Raw genomic sequence first — 23,793 nt, 5'->3', positions numbered from 1 at the left:
CCAACCATCATCGCACTTATTCTGTTTGTTGACAGAGGAGGACTTTGATAAACAAGCCTGTTCTTTGAAACAGGTGCCCGAGCATGAGTTCAGTTTTGAGAGGCAATTCAGAAAACTGACTGATTAGAGGATGTTTGTTATTCTGCATGCAGCTATTCGGATTCTGCGTATCCTTCTCGAAGTCGCAGAAAGGCTTTGGGTATAAACAATGATGCTATTTATTTTTCAGCTAAGATAACACAAAGGTTTGACATAGATATTTGCCAATTTTCAAATACCCCAGCAGTCAGAATGACTGTCTTCTCCCATCACTTTGATAAAAGCATCAACAAAACAGTAGAACTTGATAAAAATTCTTCCTCTTTCACGGAGGTTTCCTTTAGCCAACGTTGCCCCCATGTGGTTACAAACTGCATGACATACAAGTTTACATTAGAAATGAACATCCTAAATCTTAGGAAAGTTTCCCCATGTTATTCTTTAACCCGCTTTGATTGCATCATTCATGTAAAATGTAAAGTCTGCCTTCTCAGCTGAAAGACTGAAAAACTAAAGTTATGGCTTAGCTGTGGCGTGTTTTTCCTGGCTGTTCTACTACAGTAAACACAACACGCAGCCCGGCCGGTTCACAAACTCAGCTTATCCTCACTATCAACATATGGAAGTGTTTTGAAATTGCTATCTACTAGCAGCAAATGGTCTTAAATCAGTCATTTTAATATCAAAGCACTTAACACTAGAATGATGATTACTTGCAGGTGGACAGCCATGCTGCTTGTCAGGACTGCATTTGAAGAAAATGACTGAGCTCTTATCCGACACGTACAGTACAGCCAGTGTTCAATAGGCAAGATCGCATTACAGAAGATTACTTTGGAGTTTCAGCAATTTTCCCAAATTACACTGGCCTTTGGTCTCTGGTAAACTTGATTGACTTGAATGGTTTTCATTAGACAGCCTAGCAGAGTCTTAGCTGTTGATACCGGTACACAAAAGTTGAGGCATTTGAGGGTGATCGGGTGCAGCTGGGACACTGGAAGCGAACGGGTATGCAAATCCTTTCATGGAAATGCTTCATCATGTTTTAAGGCAACACAGGCTAGCAGACTATGCGCTTTGATTTGTGAAACTCGTCTGTGTTTCACAAGCCTGACATTCTCCTACTACACAGCCATTTGGTCTCACTTAGTTGTCTTTCAAAGGATCTCCTCGGGAAAGCAATATAAGTTCTGGAGTTATTAAATCAACACAGGCTTTCATAATCAATATGGAAGAAAAGTATTGTAAGTATATAGTGCATTTGGTGGGCATTCACAATAAAACCTCATGTGATTTACACTCCGTGTCATATTTGAACTCGAGTCCACCCTCCCTCTGTCTCTCCCCATCCAAAGAACTAAATCTGAGTAATGGAAATCAGTTAGATGTCACAAAGAGCCTGAGCCCAGACTGACAAGAAAATAGCCATGAATAACATGACCACCCTTATTACCCTCCTAGGAAAATACTTAGAGTGGGTTCCAAAATGAAGAGTAATGCAGAGACACTTTCTGTGTCACAAAGAATAAGCGCTATTTATCATGGCCAGAGATATTCCCACATATTCCCCCTCAGCTGTCTGGTTGCCTCAACCGCTGCCAAAAAACTGAAATTCAAGAGGTAAATCTGCAAGGAGTTAAGGGTTGGTGTTATAGCTTCTTTTGATTAAGACACTATACCAGCCAACCCGATGCATAAAAGTCGAATCAAGTTCCCAAACTTAGCAAAATCAGGTGTGATTCTCATAGTTAGCTGTCATTTAATGATGCCTATAAGCTTGCATCTGCATCTGCATCTGCGTGTGCTGCTGGAAAGAACAACCAAACAGGGAAATCTGTAAGTGTGTGTGTGAGAGAGTGTGTGGCCACATTTCTAGAAGGGTTCTTCAGGTTTTTGATGCCATCTTGAGGAGATTTACGGCTACAGCAGGAAACTAAACCACAGCGCTCATTTCAACTGCAAGATAAATATTTGGGTTACGTTTCCACGATATCCAGTGTCACTTAGCGTTTAAGATAGTCTATTTAGAGATTAATGTCAGAGGATGAAAGTGTAGTCATTATTTTTTTAGAGGGCAATTATAGTCGAAACCACCAAATGTTGTGTTTAACTTGTGAGAGCTTTGATGTATTTGTCTGTTCATTAGCGTGATTTAAATTCCAAGCAAAAGCGCTTTAGGAAAGAGAGGAACAGATTGAAGTTTGAATTCCACTTAGTCAGGGGGGTGTAGCAGTTTTTCGGGGTAAGAGAATGAGGGTCGTGTAATGGATCCATCGACCAGGACCGTTAATAAATAAATAAAGAAAACATAACTGATGCTTTTCGGAGTCTTTGAGTGAATGCGAACATTAAGTCATGGCCGCTGGGGGAAATCCATCTGTTTACGAAAATTACATCCCACTTAGACATTATCGTTTCTTCTTTAATCATCTCCCACCATTTTATCCAGACATCATCAGGACATGACACTTCAGAGGTCAGATGCACACGCTCCACCCGCAGCCATCATCCAGCTGACAACACCCCAAGTTTTTTTGGTATGGCAGCTCCACACCGAACACTCCGAGACAATGAAGACCATTCACACGGATTTCAGTCCGAGCAAGATGACATGAGGTACTGCCGATTTTTTTCCTTTCACTGCAACAAAAAAACACAAGTAGGCAGCGCTACAGACTATTTTCCTCATTATAAAGAAAATAAGCTGCAGACTGGCACAGGCTTCTAATGACATTTGACCTGAGTGGCTACTCCCTGCCAACATTTCAAACCAGTGGGTGCGCCACCAGAAGGCCAGTTAAAAAAGACTGCCCAAGCCTTGAAGCATGGATGAAACTGGCAAACACAAAAAACGGCTTGCTTTAGGATTAACTTGTACTGCCTGTCAGATCTGATGTCTGCTGGCTTGCTGGACCTTGTGATCGGGGTGTGGTGCATTTTACAGAATAACTGCCACCAAAAAGAGACTTATTTTTTAAGGTTTTGCAAAGGATACTTTTATTTTAGTAGTAATTTATAAGGGCTCTGATGCATTATACCAAAGAAGTAGCAGGCTCAAACTGGCAGCCACAGTTTCTCTACTCCACACAATAGCATAAAATATATTTTATAACACAACGAATCCTGTTGTATTCAACATACTCTGCTTGAATTAGCTCCACCCTAACCAGATTAAAAAAATGTAATACTTGCACTTTTTTTAACCCATGTTTAAAGCTTGACATTTTCATGAACCGGATATTGTATTTATTTTTTTTTAATGTGGTATCACCATTTCGACATGCCAGTGGTTCTTCAAGCAAACAAACACGAACAAAACCCCTGTGTATTGTGGTAAAATGATTGAAAGCCACAATGATTTGTTTGCAAAGTTTAAATGCATTTTAATGCTTATGAAAGCTTTAGGGTCACACAGACCTCCGTGTTTGCTCAACAATTCCGAGATCTTACAGGTGAGATTTTAAAACACATTCAGGATTATAAGTGTGTAAAGAGCACACATGAAACACTTTAAAACAAAGACGTCTTTATTTGTTATCAGCTAGCTGTTTTAAAGAACCACAAAAAAAACAGTCCTGACTCACAGTCCTGATTTTGGCAACGGTTACCTACAGCATACACCAAAATGTATACTGTGCATGTAGTGTTAAGCTTTGATGCACAGCATGGCATCCAGGAGGTTGTCTGTATGTCTGATATGCGCTGTGATGAAACCGTGGCTCTTCAAAAGCAGGCTATATTCAGTTGCGCTCCTCTGTTTCCCCTCGCTCATGCTAAGGGCCTGCAGCAGCCCACGGCTGGGGCCCCTTCTGTCTTCATCCAGGAAGATCTCGCTTAGCAGGAGTCCACAGCCTAGCAACATGATACATAAGCAGACAGAACATCAGAGAACAGATTTGTACTCCCTTTTCGCTCTTTACATTATAATGTTTCCACAAAAAAAGTATTGCATAGGCAAGGCAGCACTCTGACTTGGCTTTAAGCTTTCGTCTTTTTCAACATTGAGCTCTTTGCAACAGCGGTTCAGAACAAAGACATTGTTAAACCCAAACTAACCAGCACCTATCGTTTTACCACAGCATGAGAATCAATTGGTCAAATCAGTTTCAAGCATCTGCAGAAAAAGTGCTTGCGAAGAATGAGAATATAATGCTCAGCATAAACAAAACGCTTTCTGTTTGAAGCGATGTTTGGCTGACATTAACTGTTCAGTAAAGATAAGTACTCAAATGAGTGAAAATAGCTTTACAAACCTGCTGTGCATGCATCTGCGATTTTACTCAGCAGTATATGCACTTTCTCATCAGGCAGGTCATGAAGAATCCTCGCCAGGATATACAAGTCTGCTTTGGGTAATTCGTCTTTTAAAAAGTCTCCTGATCATAAAGAGAAAAAAAAAGCCCTCAAATTAATCACAGATTGAGTAGAATTTGTTGGCATATTTGTCACTCTGTCTAACATGATCCAACAATCATTCAGTGTCAGAAAACAACTGACCTGCTACAAATGATACCCTGTTGTCCGGGTGCTGTGGACGGAAAAATTCATTCAACTCGACAACAGCAGGCAAGTCAAACACGGTTACAGACAATCCAGGATGAGCTTCGGTGAACTCATAAGCCAAGGCACCAGTGCACCCTGAGACAGTAAATTAAGACAAAAGATGTAGAACAGTGGTTTCATATTCAATGACAAGCTGCAACGTTTTGCATTCTTTTCTTACCTCCGAGATCACAGGCTGACTTATAGGTGGAGAGGTCAAATGCCGTTGCTATGGTTTTCCCTGTAATTTTTGCAATGTTATGCATGGCCTTCATGAATCTTAGTTTGCCTTCCCGACTGCTGGTGGAAGCAGCCTTTAAAGAGAGAAGATGAGTTTGAATATGCTCTCACCTGCACAGCAGATATATGACACGGAAATCAGAGATAGCCACCTGAAGCATGTGCTTGCTAAAGGCCTTCTCACGCTGGCTGGTGCCCTCCTGCACAGCACTCTCAAGGTGGGAGAAAAGTGGCCACATGGTTTCGTTACAGTGCTGGAGGTAGCCGTGCAGTGAAAAGGAAGCATCTGACCTCAAAAAATCTGTGGCCAGATCTGCGTTCTCATACACTGGCTTTTGGCATGCTAACAACAGAGTGACAGCAAGATATTTCCAAATTAAGTATTAAATGCCTGCTGCTGAAGGCAAGGGAAAAATATCATGACGCAATTAATAAGAGAGCTGGCTAACCTTTCTCTGTGCTCTTCAACAATCCCAGAGATACACAGGCTTCCAGCAGACATTCAGTCCCCTTTGCAGATGCTTTGATCTCCTGGGCCACCTGTGCTGCATCCAGCCCAGGCCGGCTATGTAGCAGGTCAAACAAACACAACTTGGATGCTGTAAAAAGTGCCTGCAATGTTTTTGGAAAAGTGGAAGGGAGTGCAGAAACAAAGTTTGTTTTTTTTTCCCTTTTATGTTGATGTGAGATTGTTGTTAAGATAACAAAAGCATATGCTTCCTGGTTCTTCAAATAGTAACACAAACATTTCTATTCATAGCAAAGTGCATTATTTACTGTATTCCACTACAGTTGCATAGCAGTGAGCTACCATCTCAACTAAAAACTATTGTTCTCTAGTTCATTATTTACTTTCTTTTCTTTAGAGACAGACAACAAGATCAGCACCAATCTGTGTGCTAAATGTAAAAAAAGTAAACAGAGTCTGCTGATGTGTCCCACATCCAGCTCATAGTTATGGATGAATGAACTGGATTTCTAACATGCATTAAATAACACATTATGATTGCCTGTAACGGTTTGATAACCATAACCTAAGGCGTTATTGTCATCACTTTTTCTATTTTTTCACATTTTACCACCATCATTCAGAATATTCAGAACTTAGAAAGCCTCACTTGATTTGCTAGGTGTAAGCCAAAGCAGTTCAGGACCTGAGAGGAAATGCTCCTTTTTCCTGACAATGACTTTCAGAAATAGATTTGGCACACAGCAATAATTTTCTACTGTGCAGTGCTACCTTCTCAAAATGGAAACTTGTGAACTTTAGTCAGACAGTCTCGTAAGCAAGTAAAGCAACATCTGAGTTTGACAGTCATTTGAAAAGCTGGACTATTCAAACTGAGATTTTTGACAGCAACCACCAAATGTTTATCTGGAAGAAACTAAAATAAGCAGCATTTAATGGAAGAAGAGCAACTTGACAGCTGTTAAATACAAATACGTGGGTAGAAAGACTGAGATTTAGTGATGTGTGGGAACTGGTACCACAGGAAACACTCTGCACATGAGAATGTATTGCACTACATATCAAAGTTTAAATGCAATTGTTCCAGTTTTGTTTACCAAAAGGTTTTTAATTCCCTTCTTTTAACTTCAAAAACCCAGAAATGTGTTTTAGCTCAATATTTTGCACAAACCTGTATTTATTATTTGCTTTAATCTGTGTCCTCGAGATTTGTGGTCACCTCGAGCTTCACAGGCAACTTGCAGGGTACACAGGAAGTCACATAAACGTATCGAGAAATATGTCAGCACATATCTCCGTGCAAAACCACCGCAGATTGGTTTTACTGATTTGCTTGTATAGAGTGGAAGTTTTATTGTGCAAAAATAGTGAGCTTTAGATGCAGTTAACTACGTTACTCATTACATCTTGTGGAAGCCAACTACACAAAGAACACACACATAAAGTTGACATTTTTTCTGTAACAGGTCTTCTACAGAAAGGACTTTTTTATACAAAGGCACTTATTACCTTTGAGGCTTTGAATCCATCCATCAGTTCAGAGATTCGCTCCAAGTCTCCTCTTGTAGGTTCAACCACCTGGCCTCTTCTTGTTACCAATGGTAATGTTGCATTGTCATGAAGCTTGACCTTCCTGTTGTCTGTATGTTTAGACGTGCTATTGACCAACGTCTGTGAACTTTCACTTTCACTGTCTTCTCTTTTTACCTATGAGAAGATTTTCTATAAATTGTGTCAAAAGACGACAGATTTTCGTTATAGAGGTATAAAAACAAACCTTATGGGCAGGACTGGCTGTGGGGGTGATCTGGGTGTGGAGTCTTTGACTGTCACATGGGCTGCTTGGTCTGGGAATGGATGAGGAGTTGTGGCTGAGCAGAGCCTGTGAGCTGGAGGGGGGCTGGGTGGGTACTGAGGTGGCGAGACTGTCGCTGCGGCTTGACGTACTTTTCAAAGAGGAAGTACAAAAATTGTAAATAAGGTCTAGCTGTTTGCAGAAGTGGTTGAGGGGGAAACCCACAACATTGAGAAAGTCTCCATGGACATACTCGACCAGCATGCCACCCAGAGCCTGAATGCCATAGCCACCAGCCTTGTCCCTGAGACACACACAGAAAGATTTCACTTGTACAAACACATGTAGGCAAAGATCAATAAACACATACTGTAAACGATCAGCTGTTTACTGGATGCATTCTGCAACAGTTTGCACACTATTTCTGAACTGAGCAGAATTGTCATAATTTGCTGACTCGTGTCAAATGGGACAAGGCAAACACAGCTGGAACAAAATCAGGCATCAAAGTCCAAAAAGCAACAAGTTCATGAAACTCACAAGCAGTTAAATGACCTCCATTGATCGAATACTTAGAAAGAGTCAACAATAACTGTTACAAATGTCAAGGCTTGCAAAATTTCAAAATCTCTGGTAGCCCTTCGGGCAGGCACTCTTCAGTTTTTGGTAGCCCAAAATAAATTTAAGTAGCCCGAATAAAAAAGAGAGCAATTTTTTAATGTTTTGTTTCCTTTACAATATTATACATTAAAGTATAATATTGTGCAAACGGAAACAAAATTAATCAGAAAATTGTTAAAATACAAATCACAACAACTGTATAAAATTACAATCATCAACTCAAATACTTGTTTCTAATTGAACAGAAATTTCTATGAACTTGTAAGAACTGTGTAGAACATGAATCAGTCTGTGTCAGATCCTGAATCTGAAATTTCCACTGAAGTCAAGGGTAAGAGGCAAGTGGAACCAAGATCGAGGCCATTTGCTTTTTGAAGTTTGCAAAGACTGCTAAATTTTGACAATGGTAGTTCACTCTTTGCAACATAGTACGCTTTTGAAAGATTTTTCAGGACTTCTCCTTGTGCTTGGTTTATTTTTAGTATGTTTTTTGCAATTGCTGTTTGTTCTGGGAAAGATATTGCAGACTGGGCAATAATGCATTTCTTGCGTTTCTCATGGGTTCTGATGGGGTCTTTCTTAAAATTACTGGTCCCAGTAACAAAGGCGCTTGTCGACTCAAATGAAATGAAACTCACAACACACCCGGCAGAACATCATGTTATTTAGCTCGTCATATTCCAGCCACATAAATTCTTTTTGTCCATGAAACCAAAAAAGCTGAGCTTTCTTCTTGCCTCATAGTCTGATTTGTCATAACTTTTCCGTTTTGTGGTAGTCTTTTATTTGGCTGCCCCTTCTTCACCCTGACCTGTCTTATTTGGCTCTGCAGCACTAAAATACCAGCGTAAATCCTGCTGCTTTTACACGCGCACACATAACGGTCAGCGATTCTCTGCACAATCAACCTCTCACATGTTTAAGCTTGCCGTGGGAGATTTCACTTGTCACGTTTGAATAGTAAGCTAATGAGTGATAAGACGATGTCAGAGGAATTGGTGCGCAATTAATCGTCACTCACCAATCAGTCAGTGCTGCTCTCTACACACTGTTCGCGCGATCGCAAAGTGAAAGTGAAAGCAAAAAACAAGCACAAATTCAAACGCGATTTCAATATGTCACGTATTGACAGTGGCTCATCGATGCCAATGACATAATTACTCAGCTACATTTTCGAAAGAATGCAAAAGCATGGACATATATTTTCCTTCCTATGAGAGCCCGACGGGCAGGGCTGAGGTAGATTTTGGTAGCCCGACTGGAAAAATCGCTAGCCCCGGGACGTCGGGCTAGCGATTTTGCGAGCCCTGACATAATGTGAAAAGTTAAAAAGATCAGACTTACATGGGCTCACCACTATTAATGTACTCCCATAGCATATCTTCTGAGAGATCAGCAAACTTCACTTTAGTTTCTTCGTAGAAATCTATCAGCTGGTAATCGACTTCTTCATCTTGAAGGCAGCATTGAAGAAATGAAAAAAGAGTCGCAAGACAGAATTGCCCAATAAATTTCTTCTACATACTTATGGCAGAAATATTTCTCTTACTATTTTTGCTTAAAAACATCTGTGCTAGGGATCTGTAATAGGGAACTGCTTCTTTCTGAATTTCTTTCATTTTACAGAAGAATAAAGTACAAGTGTGACTGTTTCTGAGTCTGTACTTACTTTCTTTTTCATGGCAGAGGACAATAGCTACACCAGTGAATACACTGTGCTCTTTACCACTCAAACTGGAAGAGAAAGACAAAATCACCATGATATCTTTTTTCATTTAATGGTTTTCTAATGTTAACTCTGAATGCTTCCCATTGACACAGACCTTGACAGCATCCTATAAGCATCATGTTTGTCCACTGGTTTCTCCAGAATCATGCCATCTACAGTCTGTGAAATAAACAGGTGGCTAGAGTGAATAAAGAAAAACATACAAAAAGCTTTTTACAGTAGCCATTAAGAAAATTAATTTACTTTTGTGCTTTTTTCTGTCTTACCACAATTGTGTCAGCCCCAATAACTATATCTGGAGTCTTCAGGTGTTTCTAAAGCAAATCAAGACAAAGTGTTCTCAGTGATGATATCTGACTGGATACATTCTATTATTTGTCATAAAAAAGTAGCTTATCTTACAAAGGGCATCCTCCTGGCTACCTCCAGGGCCTTCTGCTTGGCTGTCTCAACGGCATACTCATAAGGTGCTTTGAAAAGCCCTTTATCGAGGGTTTCCTTAAACCAGGACGGCACAACCTCGAAACGTAAACCCTGACAGATAAATGAGGACAAAGCAAAAACAAAATACTTGTTATATTTAATAGGACTTACACCACTCTTATCAGATTTACCAACCTATGAAAAATCCAGTCAGTGTGGGGTTTCTTAACTCAACAATCCTCTAAATTAAGTGTGAAGTAGTTCTTCAATGACTAGCTATACACGTCTTTATTTGACACGGCTTTTCTAGCTGTGTCAAATAAATAAAGACCTTCAATTTGTACCCAATGATTGGTTTGAACTCTCTGTTATTTTTTTCTAATCTTTGCTATGTAAACCTGCTCTCTTAATGTGGATTTGTCTGCTTTTTATACTTTAATACAACTGCTAATTTTTAACCAACACCATAAAACTGCCATGTTTTAAAGAACATAAAAATCAAATGTCTTCTCCCTTTTTCCTTCTATTTCATCCATTATAATGAACCAGACTACATGTCAGGGATGATGATGAGATGATTTTTTACCTACTAGGGTTTTACACATTTACACTCAGTCCTATTGTGCTAACTCAAACTACATTCTGTGAATATACGGAATAATAAGGAATAACAAGGGAATAATCAGGAAAACGCATACTGCACTGCGGAGAATCTCAAGTCTTCTAGGAGAAGCGCTGGCCAGCACAACCAGTTTACCAGCAAGCTTGGAAATGACTGGGTTCAGCACCATGGTGGCCTTCAGGTCGAACTGCCAATAAGTTGAACAGAGTTAAACATTACAGATGTGTCCTCAGCAGCTCCCTTATATCAGAGCTAATTTTATCATAACATGAAATAGCTCTGATATTTAAAAAAAATTATTTATGTATTTTACAGCATCCAAGTTGTGTTTGTAAACTGTATTTTAAGATTTAAAGAAAGAACAATTCTCGCCTCTGAGCATATATAACACGAGGATGTATTGTGTTTACGCACAATTAACAATGATCTTAAAGAATACAGTGAGCACTTTAGAGAAATCCCCACTCAATTGCATAACACCTTAGGAAATGATTTTTTTGCATAAAGTCAGTGAATAAAGACAACTTCACATTTTAGAAAGCAGCGGGCGTAAGTAGCGTAGCATTACACAACACGTATATTTTACACAAGTAAGACATTGACAGCGTCAGGAAATTCGACGAACACAGTTCACAACACTAAAGATCTGCCTGCTGTTAGCAACACTAATTCATTTGAGCTAACTTGTGCTAGTTTGTGGCTAGTTTAAAGCTGCGGAGCGAGAAGAAAAAGGAAAAAAATAACCACGAGTGAACAAAATGTTACTGCGACGTTTGGCGACCGAGTTCACCCCAAAGTGACACGGTTAAAATCTCTCATGTGTTCACTATTATACTATAGTACATGGATATAGCAGCTGTCCCTCTTACCTGTACAATGGTACAACTCAGGAAACTGACAGCAGAACCCGCCTGCTGCTACGAGCCAGCGTCACGACGCATGCGTGATGACGTATATAAAGTAGGCGTCTCCAAGAAACGCACACCAGTTCCACAAGTAAACTACTGCTACTACTTACTACTACTACTAATAATAAAATAAGTAATAGTAATAATAATAACAATTTTATTTATATAATGGCAGAAACTGACACACACACATATATATATATACATACAAAGTACAGAGAAAAGGTATTTAAAAAAATAATGAGATACGTTGTTACAAAGTCAAAAACAGTGCGGCTCATACAACATATTTGATTTATGCTACATAATTGCACATGCTACATAAATTCTAAAAACAACTGTTATATGGATGTTTGTTAAAATATAGATATATACATATAAGCTACATCATTAAAACAACCTGCATAAGATTGTGTAGATCCCTGTCAGTCAGCCAAACCATTTCTGGTGCAGTGGCGCAAGGACAAGGGACCCCTGGGGTGCCAAAAGCCCTGTGGCTTGTGGCACCAGGCTTTTGCCAGTAACTCTTTGTGCCCGAGTGATTGTGGGGGTCTGTCTTTTGTGGATTGGGATTATTCCAGCTCATGATCTGATCTTGGAAAATCCAATTAACAAATACAGCATTTGTTAAAGAATGAGGGGAAACAGGATTTCCACCTATTACAAATGTGCTTTGTAAGGAGATGATCAATTCTTTAAAATAAATAGAAAGCTAATGCAGGGATGATAACTAGTTACCCAAGACACAGAGCTGCTCTTCATGTTCATTTATTCTGTTATACACACACACAAAAACAAAAAAACCCAGCTGGCATAAATGATTTTGAGATTGGAGTCAAGACAAAAAGCTTCTCTGACTCAGAGTAACCCACTTTGTATGTCTCACTCATGCTTCCTTTCTCAAGTCTTTCTTCCCCTTTGACCCATTCTCGCTCTATGCTGTGGTGATTGTGGTTTCAAAAACACCTTTCTCCGTGCTCATTCTTGACCTCACTGCGCAGAGTACAAAGTCTCTTTATTTTCCATCTTCATTGAATCTCCACTGCTCAAACTCTGCAGATTTATTATCTCTCTCAACTTTTGTCTGAAGTCCTTACATGCAAAGTAGTAAATGAATGGGTCGAGGCAGCTATTTAGACAGCTGAAGGACAGAGACAGCTTGTAGGCTGTGTAGATAGACTTCTTATAGTAGAGTCTCAGCACGCTATGTATCAGCAGGAGGATGTTGTTTGGAGCAAAGCAGAAAGTGAAGACTAAGAGAACAATAACTGCCAGACGGATTGCTCTCTTTTTCTGGGATGTCTTTGAATCACTGGCCAGCTTGCGTATGACACTGATGTAGCAGAATGATGTCACACAGAACGGAAAGAGAAAGAGAAGGAAGACCATGCTGAAGAGGAAGGCTGCCCAGGCCGGCACAGATGGAAGCATTTCTGTCTTCAGTATATCAAAACAGGTTGTAATGTTAAGCTGAGGAACGTGATACGTCAGGTCTGTTGTCATCAGTGGATACAGAGTGCTCAGGACCAAACCCCACATGACGAAGCAGCTGATAAAAGCGATCAGTCTCTTCTTCCTGATCCGCCTGAACAGCATGGGCCTGACAATGCCCAGATAGCGGTCGATACCGATGGCCATCATTGTAAGGATGGAGCAGTACATATTGGAGTAGAAAACGAGGGTCAGGAAACTGTAAATGGGAAAAAAGAAGAGATGTTTTCTGTGTAACTGCTGACTGAAGCAAAAATAATAACAGGTTCAGGAAAATGAAGTGAATCTTGACTACACTTTCATATATTTTCTTTTTAAAGATGTGGCTACTTTCATAGCATCAAGACTGTCACGCTCTGTCTCGCTTGAAATATCTGTATAAAATCAGTGTAAGTGTAGCAGAAGAATAGCTGTGGCGCATTTATATAACTTCATATATCTATATAACTCAAGTTGTCTTTGCAGATTAATCAAGATACCTGTCACATTAATGTCTGAGCTTAATAAAAAGTACCTGCACATTTTTGGTCCCAGATTCCATTGATATCCTTGGAGCTGGTATGAGATCTGAAAGGGCAGAGCAGCACCGAGAGCCATGTCGGTAAGGGTAAGATTTATCATGAAGATGATGGAGGGAGACTTGGGAGAGGTACGGAAGAGGAGGAGCCACATGGACAAGCCATTTCCCACCAAGTTAATGGCCGTGATGAATATGTACAAAGTAGAGATAGAGATGGCGGCGCCAGAATTCTGCAGAAAGTTTATCGTGGCGTTGTCTAGTTTGCTGGAATTCGCCGTCATGTTTGAAAGCGAGCGGTCTCTCGTCACCTGTGTGCAAGGGTTCAGAAAAGCCTTGTGAGGTTCACAGAAGACAAGTCAATTTTTTCACAATATACTGGTGGAAGTAAAGAAATGTTATTTACACTCTAAAAAAATATATGTTGGATTTACCTAAACAAGCATACACACCAATCGCTTAATAAAACAAAAATCAAAATCAAGCAGCTGAAAGTAGCCTCTAATATTACAAGGCAAGTCAGAATTTTTTTTTTTTATTGTGAGTGTGAAATATTTACATTTGAGTAAGTCATATAAATTTAATGTACCCGGCCAAAGTAACCAAGCTTAATTAATTACTCCATTTCACCATTCCTTTGTGCTGTACCCTGTTTGGTTACATGATAACAGCTTTTTGTTAACATCTGAAGAGCAGCCATGGATGAGCACTCCGAATGGATGAGTACCGATACTGCTCTCGCCCACACAAACATTGGAAACCACATCACTCGTTCCCAACAATGAAAGTGTAAACACAATCTTAACTCAAATGAAAATCACAGCACAACTAAAAAAAGAGAAAAGAAATAAATCAGTGCAGAAATGTCCTGTTGACCAAAGTGTCAAAATCAACTAAACTTAGCACTAGTATTAATAAAGTTGCATACACAATTTAAAGTACAGCTGGAGGGATTGTTTGCACTGACAGCTTGCAGCACATCTTGATGTCCTGTATTTCTCATACATCAAAATGAATGACCGAGGGAAGAAAAAACCCCTCTCATCCTGTCTGAAGTGCTGTTACAAACAGTATTTTGCTGCAGAAACACAAATGATTGATCTCAAGGTGTGAAACAAATACCTTTGCCCTTATTCCAGGAATCTATTTCTGTGTTGATGTTCGCGTGCGAGCAGCAACATGTGTCGGGTGGAGTTTTCACACAGGAAAAAGGTATGCATGATTTGTGGTGCAGAGTGCCAACTGTTGCTATGGCTTATTTTTTTCAATCTTGTGAAATGCTCTGGGGAGCTGATTTGTAACTTGTAGCAAACAATATCCTTAAAAACCTTAAAACTGTAAACTGAAACGGCGAGACGATGAACACTACAGCAAAAGCAGTGAATACAAGCACTTTTCCTCACGCACCATGGCCCACATGGCAATCGTGGTGAACAAAGTTACCACATTACAAAGAAAGGTGAAATCTACAGACCACCAACTTTGAGTCATTGAAAGTTTCTTTCAGTTTTAAGCAATGGGAAATACATTATTACTTCATCGCTGTTACTGTTAGTGACGACAACACCGTGTTGGTAACTTACCCTTTTTTAAAAAATTTTTTTAATTTCCTAAAAACTATTTCTCATACCACTATAATGGCACATTTTTACTACTAGGTTCTTCAGAATTATATTTTAACATTACATAAACTCACTCACATTGCCTCTCATGAAATCCGTTCAAACTGTTGTCGGGTCGAGGTTATCGCAATCGTTTCCTTTTTTAACTTTTAACTTAAGCACGTGTATTTTTAAAAAAACATCATGTTGAATCTACTATTAGTGAAAAGGTAAAAATGAATACAAACCATCTAAAATAATAACAATAACAATTGGGCTCGTTTTTATTCTGTAACACACTAGGAAATAATGCGTATTGTATACAAGAGCTAAGAACTCACCTTTGCGAACACACGCTGAAGCCGCAAGTTGGCATGTGAGTGTCAGTTATAGATGGGTTACAGATATTGTGACTAAGGAAGGCTGCTAAGGAAATGGGGGTTTGAACTTATGGTGCCAGAATCGCAGGAAATGGATCATGTGACAATCTTTATCCTACCAACTGCACTAACGGCCACCCATTAGATTCAGTCTTGGAAATGACTTACAACAAGGCAGACATGTGTGACTCACCTCAAGCTTATGAGCACACGTTTACTAACCATGTTCCGTCTTATTCCTTCCCATGTTCGCCATAATAACTATGGCGCTCCTGTGTAATCAGTTATTTAGTAAAACAATGTGTGACCGAACTCTACTGAGAGCTTCTAAGAAATGAGACTGGAAATGTAAAACCAACTATGTTTCTGTACAGATTTATAGTAAACTTCTGAAAGTCTTTGGGAGTTCCCAGAGTGTCATAGTGTCTCTTTCGCTTTTGCTCATTAAGTTAGATTATAAAGAAGAGAGAAGGCATAAACTAAAACCTGTGACATGTATGCCAGTGTGTGGCGAGGAGAAGGGGGGGATAAATTAACATCTGAACAAAAGCTGAGCAAAAATAACAAAGTTTAAGAACTAAAAACTATAAAGAGGGATCGTGAGAAAGTTTTTAGGTCTGAGTAAATACCAACTGCCACCTTCAACACCGATATGAAAGTGTGAACATATACCCAAGAGCGTGATATTACAGTTGTTAAGAGTCTTGTGAGTGAGAATGCATGTTTTCCACACGTTCATGAGAATTACAGTGTGTACATGTGTGCTCTTATTCTGCTGGTTTCCTGTTGATTATGATACTTCTGCTTTATCTGGGGGAAAGATGACAAACTGTGTCTCTGAGTTTATTCTGAAGAAAGGGCAAAAACAAAATGCATGAGCAACTTTTCTTCAATGTCACTTGCGACCCAGCCTTCAACAGTCTCACTTCACCAACTTTACTCTTCCTGCAACGACTGAATACCAACTATATTCATATGCAAACAGTAATGACTCATAACTAGCAACTGTTAATGCATATTATGCACAGGTAAATCTGGCTTCACCCAAACTGTTAGACAACCACACTAACAGAAAAAATAAACGGTTTAGTCTTTTTATTTTCTCACACTTATGGAAAATTAAAGCAACAACAAAATGATCCAAGAGGTATTACAGTTTTCATGTTGGGACACATGCATAAACAAAAACAAAACTATAAGGCTTTTTAAATGAATATTTGTAGCTTCCCCATAACATTTAGTTGATGGCTTTATTAGAAAACCACGCAAAGAGCATAAAAAATTAATAGTGGTCACCCATTGGTGCCATACTTTGCAATTTTACATAATTTATTTCTAGGAAATACTTTATAGAAATGTAGAGAATGTGTTCTTCTTGGCTCCTGGGTGATCAAGTACAAAGCTTGGCTCACACGCAAAAACAGGATCTCTGTTGTAGAGACAGAGACGCCTGAAAAATAGGATGGACCAAATTTAAGACACGCAAGTAAAATGGAACATTTCCCCTCATTCGCTCGCTTTTACACACTACAACACACACAAAATTTCCTGCCTGGCATTCTGCCTGTACGTTCTAGTTACAATATTCTTAGTTTACATAAAATCTATAGGAGCATTATAAAATATACATGATCTGAGAACTATAGAGGATGCAGAGGATGAGGCAATGGTCTCACAAGTAACCTACTGATGGATGCTGCCAATTAGCTGCCTCACACGGGGATCACACTTCAATATTATCACTACACAGAATGACACATAACTGGCTCAAGTGCTGATGAAGTTGAAAGTAGCTAGCAGAGCAGTTTCAGTAGCAGTTTTAGCGCCAATCTCTGAATGAGAACTCAGGAAGAGCAGTGCATAAAACAAAAAAAGATTTGTTTCACTGTTGTGCTATCATTCTGGTATTCTTTCATCCAAGTCTTCATGCTCGAGCAGGCAAAAACCCCCAAAACAGAATCCTGACCAACACCCAAATCTTTGAATTTCATCACACCTAACACACCACAGAAAAATTACTACTAGGCTGCTTTTGAAGTGCTTTTTCTTTCTCTGTGGGGTATATTCATCTTGAAAGCTCAGTGATAACCAGTCAAATCTGTCACCATCAACTTAGGTGAAGGATGAATAATTAACTCGTTTTTTTCCCTTAAAGCGTCCACACTGCTCACTGCTCATCTTTACTTTTCTCAAAACCTTTCTCCAGCCCCGTTGCCATGGTCGCAACCTCATAACAGTGCTCCGTCCTGGGTTCAGGCGAGTGGCCCACAGGGATGCAGTCGTAGCCTTTGCCTGCCGAGCTCATGCGCTTTCGGTTGCGTGCGCCTGGCTGATAGAGCTGCATGGCTGGACGGTCCTGCAGGGAGAAAAGAGCGCAGGGACATGGGAGAGACAAGTTTCATACGGTATGAATACACAATGCTATAGAATATACCTGCGCTTTTTCCTTGTCTTATAATGTTTATAGGTTACATACATAGAGTCCATTTGAACATTTTTTCAATGTTCTTTTTTTAAAATTTGAAGTTTTTTCTGAATGTGAAGAAGGAAGTGTAGTTTTGACTGAGAAACTGAAGTACACACTATATCGCAGCAACTTGATAACCACAAGATAGCCATGCCCACGCCACTTTATTATCATTGTTTTACTCTACTACTGTGCACGGGACCATGATTTGCACAGTTAACATCATGCTGCATTAAAAAGGGTTTGAAGGACCAGTACAGACTAGGAATTCATTAGGAAAGTTCAGTCATAAATTCAGGTGGGGCATATGTCATTTTTAAAATGGATTTCTTAACGATCAATTTTTTTTTCCCAGAAGAGGAGTCGCCCTCTGCTGACCATGAAAAAGAATGATGGTTACAGGCATTAACTTCTCACAGTCCAGGAAGCTACAGCCATCGTTACAGACACCCCAGACTAGACTTTCAGGAAAGAATAAAATTAGTGGAGAAAGTGCAACAGTGTTTACACTGAGCCTACCTACTATGTCTGCTGGTTACTTGCAATATGTGATTTCAATGGTTCACACTATGGGTGATTGGGGATAGTTACTGCAATCACCCATAGTGTGAACCATTGTAAAATACCATTCATCATTCAATTTCTACAAGGGATCTGCTTATTCATACACATCAAAGCGAGTTTACAGTTCTTTTGGATGAAACTGCTGCATATAAAGCTCTACTGAAGTATTTTGTGATTCCAGTGGGAGTTGCACAGAATCTGGTAAATTGCTTCAAACAATATGATATTAAAAATTTTTATTTTTGGGGTTGAAGACCTTGTGGCTGAAAAAGAACAAAAGCAAACAAAAATAAGTAGTGAATTTACAGCTGCTGGCATCATCTCTGCTTGAAGCCTGAGGCTGCACTAACTGACACCTAGCGCTAAACACAAATGAAGCTGTGAAACTGACAGCCTTCAAGCAACAGTGTGGGTTTCACAAGTCTGACAGTCTGGCAGGAGCAAAAAAAAGTTGAAAAACCCACTGATGATATCTCTGGTTATGATGCATTTAATAGTGTTTTCACAGGCTTGCTTGCAAGGACCATGAGCTGGCCTACTATCAGATGGAGACAGTCACACATAAATCAATAACTGAAACAAGTCTACACCGTGATAGATGAACAAATTAGTGACGAACCAATCAGCGATCGCCTTCTCCCCATTCTCATGCTCACCTTCTCGCTCACCTTGTTTCGGAGGCGTTCCTTCCTGTTACCCAGGTCCTCTCTCTCCTCCTTTCCTATCTTGTCTCCACTGTCAGGACAGTAGGAATAGCCATGATGGTGTCCTTCTTTCTTTGCTCGGTCCTGGCAGTAGCCCTTCCCCCATTTGGTCTCATCCTTCCGCCGCATGAACTTGTCAAACTCATAGTGATGCCTCTGTCGTTTCCTCTCTTCATCTTTCCCACGGTGATCCTTATCTCTCTGCCTGCGCCCATGCTGTTCTCGCTGCTCCTTGTCACTCTCAGGCTGACCTCTAGTGGTCAGAATATAGATTGCAGAAACACCAGGTTAGACACCAGAATGCTAGTTGCAAAGGATTTGCATTATAAGAAATCATGGAAGCTTTTTTAAAGTATTTTTTTGTTTTTCTGCAATAACATTTGTAATTATTAACTGTATATTAATGCTACAAAGATCAATGATTGTCCATTAGAATACATAAAATATTGTGGATAATATGTTATGGTAAATTCAATCAAAATATTTACTGTATTGATTTATGTTTTGGTAAATACATATGTCTGAAAACTGTCCATAGGAGTGCCGTATTTTAACTAGTAGTGATCTAATTCTGTCAGCCGAAATCAAAACCAGTCAACATGACTTAATGATTTCACAGTCCTTACTTGTCTTTGGGGTCCTTTGACTTTATTTGTCCTCCGGTTTTCTCCCATTTGCCTCTGTCTGCCTCTCCAGTGTCACTCTTGTCCTTCATTCGGTCTGAATCCACATCATCATCCCGGTCACTCTTCTTAAGGAGCTGAAGGAGCACAAATAATACAGAAAAAAATCTACACGCCACTGCATGATCTAAACAACAAGGGTTATTTTAATGAGATTTTTATGCTGACTGGCTACCTTAATTTTAATGTCTTTGTCAGACAATTTCTTCTGCTTCTCTGCTTCTTTTCGCTTGCGTCTCTCCTCCTCCCGCCGCTTTCTCTTTTCCTCCTCCCTTTGCCGCTTCTTTTCAAGCTCTCTTCTTCTTCTCTCCTCTCTCTTTTCCTCTCGTATCCTCTGTCGAGGAAGATGGGACAGCTTGAAATAAATGTTTCACATTTCAAAAACACTTTGCAGATAGCTTCGCCTTCCTACCTGTTTCTCAATTTTCTTATTTTTGATGTACTCCAGCAGCGGTGTCGTCCGTTTGGCTAAAATCAAGAAACAAAAGAATCAATTAATCAATATATAAAAATCTGTGGTATGCTATGAGTAGGCAGATGGACAGATGAAAAAAAACTAATGTAGATATTTTACTGTACCTATTAGCTCTTTGGTCTTGGCCTCTATCTCTCCTAGCAGTGTCTCAGGGTTGGCCATAGACTTTTCCTCATCACAGGAGTAATTCTCCAAGAACCGCTTATATTCTGGATCTGAGCCAGAATGGAACAGATACTAAATCAACAAGTTCTGACCTAAATGTGTCCTATTTAAAACACTTTTGATTCTCTGAACATCCTAAACCCATGTAAGAATGACAAACTGTATTTAGGACAGCTTTAGAACAGGACAGACTCTAATGTATTTTACCTTCTTCAATGCTCCCAGCTTTGGCATCTTTTTTCTTTAGCTTCTTCTTGGAAATCTTTTGAAAGGGAGCAAACTCTACGACTGCAGGATACTCTTGGCCTGAATAAATATTGAAACAGAAAGCAGCCCATCACTGACAGACTAGCTATCAGATAGTAACAATGGCAACAAAAGTTTTAAAGCGACCTCTTTGCCCATAAAGATTATCCTGTAACCGTAAAGCAAACATGCTTTTATTTGCATTTAATATAGCAGAATAATGTGGCCCTGTGTGCCAACAGTGATGCAGTGGCAATAAAGTTAAAAAGTGTTAAAAGCAGGCAAGAAGTACCTTTGTTGTCTATGAAGACATAGCCATCAAATCGGTCCCTAAACAGCAGGATATCCTCAGGGTTTTTAAAATTGATATACGCTCTGGAGAACAGGTGGGGGTACAGGCTGTGAAGAGAAAACGGCACCCCAAAGTTTCATAAATACATTTGTAAGAAAACAGAATTTTAAATCACCTAGTTCAGAAAATATTAATACCTTTGATCTGCTGGGAAAAACTCAAAGTAGTCATAAGATGGGAGTGGACTCAATTGCTCTTCTAGCTGCTCCTTTGACAGGTTTGGTGGGAGCCTCCGAATCACCACCTATAAGCATGTTCGTATGTTTGTTATTTTTATTTAACATTTGTTTTACACAGAAATACAGTAATATAAATAAATCCATCAACTTTACAGAGGCACAACATATACATACCCCAAAGACCCCCTCCATATAAACTCATGTTGTTCAAAACTTGACACCAAAGATCTACTTGAGGCAAATGCGCAATCATTGAAACTATGAAATTATTAACTCAACAAAGAATTTAAACAGGCTCAAACACGATATAGTGATGTAATAAAACATTAGCAGTGATGGGAGTCAACACACTAAACAATTACTGAGTGTTTGCTGCAGCAATTCTTAGAGTCAAAGAACACGGGAAGGATAATAAGGCCTAAAAGTGGGGTTACTGGGCATGCATGCTGAAAACAAGAAGTGTATCGGAGACAGTTTTGAGAATCATCAGCAGTCGTAATCTGCATTCCGTTGAACGTTACATGGGAATGTCATCATCAAATACCAACGAGAAGAGTCGTTACATGAAATGAAATCAGACTTAAACGTGACATGTAAGCTGAGAGGAGGCTGTAAGTGAGTGAATCCACGGGATTGTCGTGAATCCACTGCCTCAAACTCTCGTCGCTGTCCGCGGTGCTGAAACGATCCCTCCGCGTCTCCTCCATGACTGCCCCCCCCTCCAAGCAGCGTAAACAATGCGACACGGCTGAAAACCTCGGCTACCCACCTTTGTAAACACCTCTTTCTTCTCTTCTTTCTGCTTCGGATTGCCAGAAGTGTTTTCCTGCTCTCTTGGGATGTCCCTAAACTGTATCTCGACGACGCTTTTCTCCTTGCCCGCGGTCATCTGGTCCTTTTCAGACCTCATCTCTCTCCATCTCTCTCCTCTTCGCCCGCGTTAAGCCACCGAGTGCTCGCGAGAATACAGTGATGTCGCGAGCAGACAGAGGCTTGAAAAGACAGCTTTGATATCCCGAAGGCCGAAAGAACACATACTAAACAATTTAATCAACAAACATTATTATCGCTTTTATAGCCTTTTTAAAGTCTCTCTCTCTCTCTCTCTCTCTCTGTTTTTAAGCGGTTTTATGGTTGTGTTGAAATTTACGTTGTTTCCCTGTATGGAGCTGTTGTTATAGCTCGATGAACAACTAAAATAAAATAAAATACATTTTAAAAAGTAAAAAAACAACAACAAAAAAACAACTAAAACAATACAAAATAAACAATTTTATAAATAAAAAGGGTAAACTATCCACTTGGCTGAAAAACGCATTTATTTAGTTTAAGCATCCATAATAGTCTAATCAGTACCGAAAAGTACGTCCTCCGTTGGATTTCCGCATAAAAATGGTTAGCAAAGAAACAGTTCTTGCAATAATTACACACTCCCACTCATGCAGTGTGTATGTAACTCTATAAGACAGGCTCTTTCGGTGTCACTGTGAGGATCCTGAGGTGGGCTTCATGCCGCACTGACTCGCAGACGATGAACTGCCCGCAAAACTCCACGATTCATGGCAGGAAGACTGGCTCGCTGACCGACCGTGGATGTCTCGACAGGGAACTGCAAAAAGGTCAACAAAACCATCTCATCACATTGGTCTCGGCATGGATAAACCTCACACTTTTTCAGACCTATTCAATAAACAAGTACTTTTATTCTTTCCAAGTACAAACAAGTTTGTTTTTTTTCGTTAAGTCAGCACTGAACTTCAACCTATTTTAGGTTGCCAGCACTTACCACTTAGGAAGGTTTCCTTGCTGCTTTTGGTCTCTGCACACAGCCGAGGTCCCTCTGGTGTCGACACTGAGCTCTTCATGCTGGGGACAAAAGTGGAGCAGGTGTCCAAGTCCCGGCAGACCTTATCATGGGTGTAAATGCCGGTCGACTTAGTTGGAGTGCAGCCCATCTCTCCACGCTCTCCATTGAACACAAGGACCCCTCGGTAAATAGCACAACCCTATCTGTCCTGTGGCTCTCAGAGAAGTGATGGAGACAAATTTGGTGTTTTCACTCGAGCTAGGAGATCCCACCCCTCTCCTTAACTGGAATAAGACACGTGAGAGGCTGCTCAATGCTGCAGGTTAGTTCACCCTACTGATCTGCAGCGGATTCCCGCCTTTCCAAGCAGCTTTTTAAAGTTTTAAACACTTCTCACCCACAATGGTTTTTGTTTTTTATTCCACAGAGCTAAACATATATCATTTGACTTTTTTTGTTCTGATGGAGAAAACAAAAGCTGTTGCTTTTTAGAGAAGTTACTAGAAAAACAAGCCAAATGTTTCCTACTTCTAATTTTGAAGTGATACCAGATACCAGGCAAACACCACCATTCTCATCTGTGAATGACAAGGTGTGAAAAACCACACAGTAAAATGAGTTTTGTTCTTTCAAATCTCTCTGTTTAGTGGTTCAGTTGAACACATAAGCACACAATATTTCGTGTTAAGTTGCAAAGAACTCTCCTTTCAGCCACCAAACGTATAATCTACATTTCAGCTTCGACAACTTAGTAAACAAATGTGTAGAAAAAGA

At 39.9% G+C, this 23,793-nt stretch overlaps 3 protein-coding genes across 6 annotated transcripts; all 3 read right to left on the bottom strand.

Annotated features, from left to right (window-relative positions):
• Positions 1-3,545: 3,545 nt before the first annotated feature.
• On the bottom strand, positions 3,546-11,420 carry asmtl (acetylserotonin O-methyltransferase-like). 2 transcript variants are annotated; one of them, XM_031741440.2, is made up of 15 exons: positions 11,350-11,420; positions 10,557-10,667; positions 9,838-9,969; positions 9,702-9,749; positions 9,530-9,594; positions 9,376-9,440; positions 9,051-9,159; positions 7,068-7,389; positions 6,800-6,997; positions 5,271-5,433; positions 4,974-5,164; positions 4,763-4,895; positions 4,537-4,677; positions 4,293-4,415; positions 3,546-3,891 (listed from the first exon to the last, which is right to left on the bottom strand). In XM_031741440.2, the coding sequence occupies exons 2-15, from the start codon at positions 10,647-10,649 to the stop codon at positions 3,686-3,688; spliced, it is 1,989 nt and encodes a 662-aa protein (XP_031597300.2). In that variant the 5' UTR covers positions 10,650-10,667; positions 11,350-11,420; the 3' UTR covers positions 3,546-3,685. The 2 variants fall into 2 exon arrangements, with proteins under 2 accessions (XP_031597300.2, XP_039455836.1); XM_039599902.1 differs by lacking the exons at positions 10,557-10,667; positions 11,350-11,420 and having other exon boundaries at positions 9,530-9,613; positions 9,838-9,913.
• Positions 11,421-11,566: 146 nt separating this feature from the next.
• Positions 11,567-15,445, bottom strand: p2ry8 (P2Y receptor family member 8). Its single transcript, XM_031741421.2, has 3 exons — positions 15,339-15,445; positions 13,394-13,707; positions 11,567-13,078 (listed from the first exon to the last, which is right to left on the bottom strand). The coding sequence occupies exons 2-3, from the start codon at positions 13,678-13,680 to the stop codon at positions 12,379-12,381; spliced, it is 987 nt and encodes a 328-aa protein (XP_031597281.2). The 5' UTR covers positions 13,681-13,707; positions 15,339-15,445; the 3' UTR covers positions 11,567-12,378.
• A 1,012-nt stretch (positions 15,446-16,457) lies between these two features.
• On the bottom strand, positions 16,458-22,294 carry upf3a (UPF3A regulator of nonsense mediated mRNA decay). 3 transcript variants are annotated; one of them, XM_031741443.2, is made up of 10 exons: positions 21,982-22,294; positions 21,171-21,277; positions 20,974-21,080; positions 20,643-20,741; positions 20,375-20,485; positions 20,208-20,263; positions 19,971-20,129; positions 19,739-19,872; positions 19,065-19,365; positions 16,458-17,733 (listed from the first exon to the last, which is right to left on the bottom strand). In XM_031741443.2, the coding sequence occupies exons 1-10, from the start codon at positions 22,120-22,122 to the stop codon at positions 17,545-17,547; spliced, it is 1,404 nt and encodes a 467-aa protein (XP_031597303.1). In that variant the 5' UTR covers positions 22,123-22,294; the 3' UTR covers positions 16,458-17,544. The 3 variants fall into 3 exon arrangements, with proteins under 3 accessions (XP_031597303.1, XP_039455843.1, XP_039455844.1); XM_039599909.1 differs by having other exon boundaries at positions 19,077-19,365; positions 21,982-22,291; XM_039599910.1 differs by having other exon boundaries at positions 17,534-17,723; positions 19,077-19,365; positions 21,982-22,291.
• Positions 22,295-23,793: the final 1,499 nt, after the last annotated feature.

Source organism: Oreochromis aureus, linkage group 16 (assembly GCF_013358895.1).
Source record: "Oreochromis aureus strain Israel breed Guangdong linkage group 16, ZZ_aureus, whole genome shotgun sequence".
NCBI classification, from domain to species: domain Eukaryota; kingdom Metazoa; phylum Chordata; class Actinopteri; order Cichliformes; family Cichlidae; genus Oreochromis; species Oreochromis aureus.
Note: the sequence above shows the minus strand (reverse complement) of the source record. Positions and strands in the feature narration are given on the sequence as shown.